At 42.0% G+C, this 9999-nt stretch overlaps 1 protein-coding gene across 1 annotated transcript; it reads left to right on the top strand.

Moving 5' to 3' along the window:
• Nucleotides 1–1264: 1264 nt before the first annotated feature.
• On the top strand, nt 1265–7916 carry DYNLL1 (dynein light chain LC8-type 1). The gene is made up of 3 exons (XM_033174748.1): nt 1265–1470; nt 4280–4417; nt 7503–7916. Exons 2-3 carry the CDS (start codon nt 4286–4288, stop codon nt 7638–7640), a joined length of 270 nt encoding a protein of 89 aa, XP_033030639.1. The 5' UTR covers nt 1265–1470; nt 4280–4285; the 3' UTR covers nt 7641–7916.
• The last annotated feature ends 2083 nt before the right edge of the window (nt 7917–9999 follow it).

Here is a 9999-nt window from a genome sequence, read left to right as displayed (position 1 = left end):
ACCTTCTGCCTTCCATTCTTGAACCAATTGCTGGTACAGTATATAAAAAAATCCCACTCAAGCAGTTCTTGATGTGTATGTTATTTGCAGTCATACCACACTTATGTGTCACATGGGGGTGTGGCTGTGTTGCAATGCACATTGCAGAGCCACATGATGTTCTGGACTTGAAAAGATTATCTCAAAGAGGAGCTTAGAACAATTTTACAGCAGAGGCAGGGAAACATTTTTCAGTAAGACAGCTGCATTCAGTTCTGGGTAAGCTTCCAGGGGTCTTTGTTGGGTAGGGCCAGAGGCAAAGGTGGGCGTGATCAGAAGCAAACATTTGGCTGAGCAAGGAATGGGAATTTTACTTTTGTACTCTAGGCTAGCTTCTTCAAAACCATACATCCTCTGTTCTCCATTAAGGCAAGCAATAAGTATGATAATTGATCAAGGTCATATTCTAGCTGGGCAATTTTTTTTAGGGTGAATGTGATGCTGGGCCAGGGAGGGTTTTGTGACCTGCGGAAAGTGTCCCAATGGGCCAGGCAGATAAGTTTTCCCAGCTGGCCTGCTAGTCCTACAGCCCAGGGTAAGGGCCAAGAGCCTCATCCGCTCATGAGACAACCACCTGCGATCTCCTCTCAGGTAAGAAAGGGCACCACCTAACTCCACAAGGCAGGGAGCCTCTGAACAGTTTACTTACTTTTTATTAAAACATTTCTATACCTCCTACCATATTAGTCCATATTAGACTGTATGCAATACAACAAAAAAGAGAGATAATAACAGTATCAAAAAGCAACAACATACAGCCAACAGTTGAAGGAGCAATCCGAATCACAAAGTAATTACATTCTGCACATGCTCAGGAACACTCTTCTCTCTGGTTTTATACATGCATATGCTCAGAAGCATTCAGCTTGCAGAGGTGCCCTCCAGAACGCCTGTCTCCTCCTAGTTCTTCAGAGGAATCTTGCTGTTTGCTGGCGCACTCGTCGAGCTGCGGCTTGCCTGATCCTGCAAAGACGCCCACCATAGCGCCGCCTCCTTGCCCTCCGCCTCGTGGCCCGTCTGGCTGACCAGACCCCGTCGCCACGGCAACTGACGCCGGCGCGGTGCATGCCGGCCCGCAACAAAATGCAACAATAAAACTCTACGGGAGGCTCAGGAGAGGCGGCCAATAGTCTCAGAGGAGTATTGTTGTCGTGGCCAATGGCAGCTGGCGGCGAGCTGGGCTGGGCGTGGCCGCTGCCGGCGGGCGGAGGGCGTGGCCGGGGCATACAGGCGGCACTCGAGGCTTGTTCGCGGGCGAAGGCAGAGGCGAGGCGCGCGCGGGTTTCCTCAGCTCGTTACGCGACGGGGGCAGCCTCCGGAGGAGCGCCGAGGTGACAACTTGCTCGTCCGCTCCACCAACGTCCCTGCCCGCCGCCGCCGTCGTTCTCGGAGGAAGCAGCCGCAGGAGCCGCCGCCAACCAGAAGCAAACGGTGAGGGGCGGCGGCGAGGTTTTAAAGCGCGGAAATTATAATGGCGTCGCCAGAGATGATGGGAGGGGGCGGTTGGGGACATTATTAATGTTAGGAGAGTTAGCGTGATTCCGGCCATGTGTCGGTTGGGTTCTGTGGGACCGTCCAGAGGCCGTTAGAAAATGATATATAAAGTGACATTACGGTTACTTGAACGGTCGAGGAGGAGACGATGGGGTGTTTGTGAGGGGGAGACGACATTATTATTATCATTAGTAGTAATACAATAGTAGTTTGGTATGTAATTCTGGCCTTTAAAAAGTTGGGATCTGCGAGCTGCCCAGAGGCCGTTTGAAAATATAGATTAATAGTAGTGCGGTACAAGGACTGCTGTGGAGGCGGCGATGGGAGTGTGAGGGGCGTCCGTCTGTATGTGGGGGGTGGGGGAAGAAACGGTATTATTATTATTAGTATAGCTTGCAATTCTGATCCTATAAAAGTTGGGTTCTCTAGAATGTTCACAGGCCGTTTGAATAATTCTAATACGGTACAAAATTTAAATGGCGTTTTAAAAACCCATTAAAGCAGGTCATGATTAATGTGGGGTTATTATCAGTTGGTTATTAGCTTTATTGAACACGTTCGTGTTCTGCTCATACATAAGTTGGGCTCTCAGAATATGTAAAACGTAAACTTTATTTTTTGGGTGGGGTGGGGGGAGAAACCCCTTGGGAGGAGTTATAAATAAATCTGCGCAGCTGAATCAGAATCATGGGTAATCGTTCCTCCATTTCATTTATCATAGATTTTGTTTTCTCCTAAAGTTGGGTTTTCTGGGCAGTTTTACAGACCATTGAAAGACACACCGGTAATAATGCAAAACTTTAAAAAAGTTTTAAAATAAATGAATTCCTTAAGTCTGTGCAATCTAAATTAGAGGGGGTGGTGGAAATAAAGTGGTATAAAAATGACTTTTAAGCACAGTACATAAAGTGTTGGCATCATGAAGGGTTCTGGAGAACTTGGGTGCTTGCAAGCTTCTTTTGCAACCTTTTAAATACTGGTGTTTTGGCCAACTGCATTTTGGACAGTTATCCTCTCATCCCCACATGTGAACCTGTACTGTTGCCTGATTTTGCAGCTCCTGATTATCTTATATTATTTTGAATGAAGACTCAAACTGGGGGGCCCTGTAGTGAGTTTGGGGGTCACTTGATGGAGTAGGAAGATTTTGCAAGGCAGCGTTTCTTTTTAATTCCTTGATGGTATGCTGCTGTTGCACTTTTTTTTTGCTTTGATTTGCAACCTAATTTTTAGACTCCACAGAGAGAAATTTAAAAAGAAATGCTTGAAAGTATTCTTAAATCGTTTAGTCCCATGTGGGGTCCAACTATTGAGATAAAAGAAGAAACCACAGCCAGCTCCTCTTTGGTTTGCAATGAATAACTAGGGAAGGGAATAAATAGTAGGGGAGGTAATGGGAGTATGTTTATGAATATGTTGTTGGGGGTATATTTTTCAGGAGGGGTAGGATTTGTGGTGGATTGCACTGTATTGCTGTATTCTTTAGTGTGCTAGGTATTGTGTAATTCCTACTCTCTCAAGACACTGAAACTTCAGTCTGTATGTAGTGTGTGTATGGGAGAAACAAGCCTTACTTAAAAGGCATAGTATGATTGGGTGTGGCAAGGAATCTCTGAAGCCTTGTGGGTAAAATGGGCAAATTAGGGAGGGTGTTAAATGTCTAATGATGTGCAAATGTTGGGAGGGGTGATGGTGGGAAAGTTTCTGATGATGCAACTTTGCAATGCGTTGTACAACTTCTTTAAATTAGTCCCCATGTCCATCCCTGCAATTTTGTATTTTTTAAAAATAGAATAAAGTCCCTTAATTGCATCATTTAATCTCTGAAATAACCTTAAAATAATGTGCTAGATGTTGTGTGACTTGAAGCAATAGAGAAAAAGAGTTTGGAGAAGAAAGGAATCAAAATAATTTAGGAGTTGGGAATCCTGTTTGATGGGAGGGAGTGCTCTTGCGAGCTGTACAAAGGGGATCTTGTGGGCAAACACTGTATATTCTGGCATATAAGACTACTTTTTAATCCAGTAAAATCTTCTCAAAAGTCGGGGGGGTGTCTTATACGCCGGGTGGAGAATCTGCGGTCAAGTATATCTCAAACTCTATATTTTAACTGGGAAAGTTGGGGGTCGTCTTATACGCCCAGGCGTCTTATACGCCAGAAAATACGGTAGTTCTAGGATGTAAGAAAATGTGGAATTCCTGCTTGAGGGTGAAGACAGTTACCATAATAAGTCTGTGGTTATAGTAATGTATAGTACCTTGGTCTGCATTCCTGGAGGTGGGTGGGGCAACTCAGAAATCTGTTGCCAATTAGGTCCTCCTATAATGAGCCAAGCTCAGCAAAAGGTGTCTGCAACACACTGCATTTGTTCAGTCTAATTTAAGTAGTGTGTAGGTTGTTCAGCTCAACCCCCAAGGTGGGGTCTATGTTTTACTGAACTACATCTGGCACACAAAGTGTTGAGCATATTGGTCTCTTCTTGCAGAAATAATTTATATGTTTTATCTTACATGCTTGATTTGTTAAAACGGGGAGGAGATAAACTGCATGTATATTCATTAGCTCATCAGAAATAAGAACAGATGGTTAAACTTTTGTGTCTCCAGAATAAATTCTGGGGTGTGTTTAAGAGATTGGCTGGATGGTTCTGGAAATTAAGCCATTATAAAGACTTTTAGCTGGTGTAGTGTATGGATCTACCAGCACCAGTTATCGTTTTGAATTCTTATCCGTTGTGTTTTGTAGGTAACCATGAGTGATCGAAAGGCCGTGATAAAGAATGCAGATATGTCTGAGGAGATGCAGCAGGACTCCGTGGAGTGTGCTACACAGGCCTTGGAAAAATACAACATTGAGAAGGATATTGCTGCCCACATAAAGAAGGTAAAGCTTGAGAATCGTTGCATGCTGCTAGTTTAGAATTCTTAGAGGAAGAGGAAAATTCAGACTGAGGGAGAGACTAAACATGTGTCCACAGATTTCTTAACTGGCAAAGCTGATTTTGTATGTGTAGGAGTGTTCTGGCCTACCAGGGAATAGTTGGACATTTTCCTGCATTTCCTTCACAGCCTAGTCTATGTGGGTGGTCTAACTGCATGTCTGTGTTCCTAGAGGGTTGTCAAGCATCTGTGATCTTCTGACTTTGGCAGAGCTTGCAAGAAGCTTGCCAGATCTTCTGTGACACTGGGCAGGCTTATATCTGCATAAGTAAGACAGTGTGGAAGCATACTCGTTTGTTCCTTAAAGATGAGAAAAGTACAAAACCTTAAAACATTCCTTAGAATAACAAGTTGTAGCAAGATACACCCTGTATTTGCAACAGTGCTATGCAACAATTCAGCATTACGAAAGCAGGCCACAGCAAGCCTCATGGTTGGTTGCTACCATCTTCAGCATGACTTTGAAGAGTTCAGTAGCCTTCGCTTCTATTTTAACCTAGCCTCAATTTGTTATGATGATCACGTGGAAATACTGTTTAGTTTTAGCTATAATTATGATTAGTGGAAACAAGTTGGTTTCTAATCAGAGCAGGTTTTTTTCATTAACCAGTTAAGATTAACCACAATTCATGGTTTGAGTGCAACAGTAAATTGTAGTTAATTGAATCAGCTTGTGATCACACTGGAAGAGGCGCTAACTTAGTTTAATAGTGTGCAAACCTGGCCACTCAGACTGTGTTGCTTATGGGCTGGGGGGAAGAATGTGGCAGACACTCATAACTTGCTGCATTAGCCACTATATGTTTAGGATTGGTCTGATTCAGGGCTCAGCAACCTAAGGCCCATGGGCCACAAGCGGCCCATGGGGGTCGTTGAACCGGCCCATGGACCCCCGCCGCCCAGAACAGAGCGGGGACCGCCTTCCGCAATGCTGGCCGGCTTCCCATTGGCTGCAGGAAGCTCCTGCAGCCAATGGCAAGCTGCGCATTCCTGCTCCGTGCCAGAAGGAGCGCTGGAAATAGTGTTCGTGCGTGCACACGTACTCCAGCCCACCGCAGTGTATGCGGGACCATGAACCAGCCCAAGCCACAAAAACTTGGCTGACCCCTGGATTGAATCCTACTCCAGTACAGGGACACAAGTGATTTAATATTAGCTGATATAGTAGTGTATTAAATGCATAGTCTGGTACAAGGATGGGATTAATACCTATAAAAATCAGTACTCTGAAATTTGCTAAGCAATATACTGATATAAATTGGTTGAGTATCAACTGCTCCAAGCCTCTGTAAAGGAGAATCCGTGTTTCCAAGATTTAGTAAAGCATTACCATAATAAACCCTCAATTTCTTTCACAACATTATTTTTCAGAATAAATATAATGAGAAATTACAGTGCTAACAATGCACAACTGTCTCTTTTTAAGCACACCATATCCTGGTCGCACCGTCCCCCCAAAACTCTTAAGATTGGCTGATACTGTCATAGTTGCTTTGGACAAGGTTTTCTGTATTGCATCTTTGTTGCAAGCCATCACTTAAATGCCATTACTTAAATAATTTCCAAAAAGACACTACTCTCTTAAGTCAGTTGAATTAAGAATCCACACTTAAAATAGATAGCACAGAGGAGTACAGTGGTACCTCGGGTTACATACGCTTCAGGTTACATACTCCGCTAACCCAGAAATAATGCTTCAGGTTAAGAACTTTGCTTCAGGATAAGAACCGAAATCTTGCTCTGGCGGCGCAGCAGCAGCGGGAGGTCCCATTAGCTAAAGTGGTGCTTCAGGTTAAGAACAGACCTCTGGAACGAATTAAGTATGTAACCAGAGGTACCACTGTATTATACTACTAATTATTAGTTGTATACATGCAGTTCTTGCTATCTGCATGCCTGCGATGCAAAATTCACTTATCATTAAAGAGTTCTGCCCAAACCTTGCTATGAGCACCGCAGACTCAGATATCCAAACAACTGACTTCCTTGCTGGTTTGTGCTTTGCTAGTTGGCAACAGCCATTTTTGGGAAGAAAGATGTGGGGAGCCAAGAACAAAGGAATCTGGGCAGGGGAGATAAGACATGGGTTTCCCAAACTTGGGTCTCCAGCTGGTTTTGGACTGCAACTCTCATCATTTTTACATAGCAGGACCACGGGAACTGTAGTCCAAAAACAGCTGGAAACCCTGGGTTAGGCAAATCTGTTTTTCCTCTGTTCTCTTGCGGATTAGCTGCATACATTTCAGGAACTTGGGGGGGGAGGTTGGAGAAATCCCAAATTAGAAATATTTCCATAGGAAATGATGAAATGGTGGACTTTGTTACAAAAGTAGGACCTATGTGTAACTTCTCTTCCTAAACCCAGAGAGCCTGAATGTCTGTATGGGTTGCATTGAATATCCCTGCAGCACTTCTCAAGCTACTTGCTCCAAAATAGTCCAGTTAATGTCAGTATTTTATTATGGTTTCTTTTTTATTAAAAGCCATTACAAATTCTTTCCCAATTTAACCAATTAACTTGCATAAATCATCTTTTAGGCCTGGCCCTTCTCCTGGGCCAGAAATACTTAATTTCCTCATCAAATGACTTCCTCGATTCCCCCCCCCCCGCCAAATTCCAGATCAAAACCTAATTCCCAGTTATCCAACTTCTTTCTCAATGCTACTTTATACATTATCACATTCTTCCTTAACACCTTTATGAATATTTATTCATCTGACATATTTTACTTATAATTTTAACATAACCTCAGCCTCATAATATTTCTGAACTCTTCAATAACCTAAATTACATTTTCCATATATAAACAAATTTTGTTTAATTAATTTTTAGTCTTTATTATGGTTTCAATGTGATTTGTGGACTGCAGTCTTTCATTCTCATACATGGCAAGAAAAGTTAAAGTCACTGGGCTGTGTTGTTGCATATGTATAGCTCAAGAGGTTAGAAGACTGCATTGCATGTTCTTTCCAAACACGAGTGAAGCTGTTCACTTGAGAAGCTAAGTTATTAAGTTATTCTCTTTCAGGAGTTTGACAAGAAATACAATCCTACTTGGCACTGCATTGTGGGAAGAAATTTTGGCAGCTATGTGACTCATGAGACCAAACACTTCATCTACTTCTACCTGGGTCAAGTTGCCATTCTCCTCTTCAAATCCGGTTAGAACATGGGACTGTTCCACCCCAAACATGCATTTGGTTACAGGACTGCACGCTAATTCCAAATAGACTGAAGTCTTCAGCCTTCCCCAGGGAACATACCTTGATCTTCAAGCCTTTTGTTGTTTTAATGGACAGGTACTCCTCTGTACCATTTTGTGTTTTTGTTGTGGCCATAAAAAAATAGCAAAAAAGTAATCTTGTATGTATTTTCTTTACAAAAAGCAACCCACAAGTCCTAATTTTCTAATAAAACCTTTGGGCATACATTCAATCTTTAAGAGCTTGTTCTAATACTTCCATATTTGGCCAACTCTGACTACCAGCTTTGCACTGCAGACTTGAAATAGCAAATTATTTGCCTAAATCAGGGGTGACTAATTTGTGGCCTTCTGGATGTTTCTGATTACAACCCTGTTGCTTGAGTTTGGTGTGAGTTCAAATCCAAAAACATATGGAGAGCCATATTTTTCTGTCTACTGAATGAACTGGATTTGCCTTTGGCAAAAGTGCTCGCATTGGAGACAGTAGGACCTGTAAACGATTCCCTGTGTTGCATCTGATTCTTAAGCATATTAACTTTTAAAATGACATAACTGACTAATCCAGTGGGACTTTCAAGCAAGTATGTACAAGGTTGCACAAGCTTATGCATAAATTGGAAGTGATCCCAGTGTGTTCATTGTCTTTAGAAGTAATTTTGCATGAGACTGCAATCTAGGGTGTATCAAATGCCTCCAAAGATGTATCTAAGGATGATCTTTACTCAGCAGTATGCATGCTTTGATTAATGCAGTGTACAAAAGGAACTTAAATTACATTCTGGTCAGTGTGATTCTTTAATTAGAAATGTGCCAGACTTATTGTCCCCTCTAAAAATGTTCAGTGATGCCTGGTTATTTAAATTCCAATATGGAATATTTTAATACATAACATTCTAACCTAATCTAATCAAAAGCATTTACAATACTTGTTCCAAGTAGCATACTTGCACTGTTTTTTTTTGGCATCATGGTACTTTTGACAGGGCATTTTGATGTAAGTAACAGTGCTAGAATGCCTGTCTAAAGCCCAAGGAATAAAACATACCACTGCTTGGAAAAAGAATGTCACCTAGCTTACCAGGTTGTACAGCTCCTGCTTGTTTCACTGACATGTCAGATCTCCTTTTTCCACAATCCACATCCAGCATTTTATGAAGACTGTTCATAAAATGTCCAGTCTTGTACACTGGAGTGCATGCTCAACTTTTCCACTGAAAATTTGCAACTTTGGAGAATGCAACATTAATTTGTAATGAGTTGGTAGTGCTTTGGTAGTTAAGATAATTTTTTGCAGTGGCTGCTACTACTTTTCATTGCAAATATATCACTTGAAGGTAGTCCTGCAAGTTCATCTCCTGCTCTTTTTAGGGGGGTAAATGGGAGGTCAGTAGCATCCAGACTAGAAAATTATTTGCATCTTTTGGTGTTGAAGTAAAGGCCAGCCCAGAAAATCATAGAATTGCAGAGTTGGAAGGGACCCTGAGAATAATTTAGTCCAACCCTTGCAATGTAGAAATATGCAGCTGTCCTATATGGGGATCAAACCTGTAACCTTGGATTTATCAGCACCTTGCTCTAACCAACTGGCTTTCCAGCTTTCACTGTAGGGTGTAGTACAGAGAGCCAATTTGCACCTTTATCAAACTTTAAATATGTAGTTTGTGCAAATGCTTGCTCTTCCTCTGCTAACTCCTCTTTCTAATGTAGATCTTCAATCCTGCCAAAAGTGGTGATTATGGAGGCAGTCCATGAAGACCTAGTGCAACTCAACAGTATCCAGGGGCTTGGGTTCAGGAGATGCAGCACTACACAAAGAATGGCAGTGCCAAGCTTTCTTTACACGCGGGAACAATATTTATGTAACTCCTCACACGTGAATCTATTGTAATCACGCAGTACCACATACATGATGCTACTATTTAAAGGATGGGGGGCAGCTCCTTTAACTTGATATGGTAGAGTTTTTAAAGAGAAGAAATAACATGGTAGTTACTGTAGTTACACATGCTTACAGCAGGAGATGAGGATTATGAGTGTGTTGCCATAGATCTCTGGGTATAGGGCAGTATATAAATTCAATAAATAATAATAGACTTTGTAGCTGAGGACTTCAATCTTGGATTAAGAATTTGCGAAGAATAGAGCCTGTACCTGTAGTTGTCCTCTACACAGCGGCTACAACCATTTTGAGGTTCAAACAAATTAAAAGTCTTATTTCAATGAAACAAATTTGAAAATATATATATTTAATAAATACAGCTAGAAATCTCACAGCTGGCACCTCTAATGACAGATTGGTACTTCAGTGACTTTTACCCAG

The sequence above is a fragment of the Lacerta agilis genome, chromosome 17 (assembly GCF_009819535.1).
Source record: "Lacerta agilis isolate rLacAgi1 chromosome 17, rLacAgi1.pri, whole genome shotgun sequence".
NCBI lineage: Eukaryota > Metazoa > Chordata > Lepidosauria > Squamata > Lacertidae > Lacerta > Lacerta agilis.
Note: the sequence above shows the minus strand (reverse complement) of the source record. Positions and strands in the feature narration are given on the sequence as shown.

What these genes read in the sequence shown, in the direction of transcription:
- DYNLL1 (XM_033174748.1), top strand. Translation starts at nt 4,286, where the DNA reads ATGAGTGATCGAAAGGCCGTGATAAAGAATGCAGATATGTCTGAGGAG. An exon ending in TTGCTGCCCACATAAAGAAG is followed by an intron (nt 4,418 to 7,502) that starts GTAAAGCTTGAG and finishes ATTCTCTTTCAG; the next exon opens with GAGTTTGACAAGAAATACAA.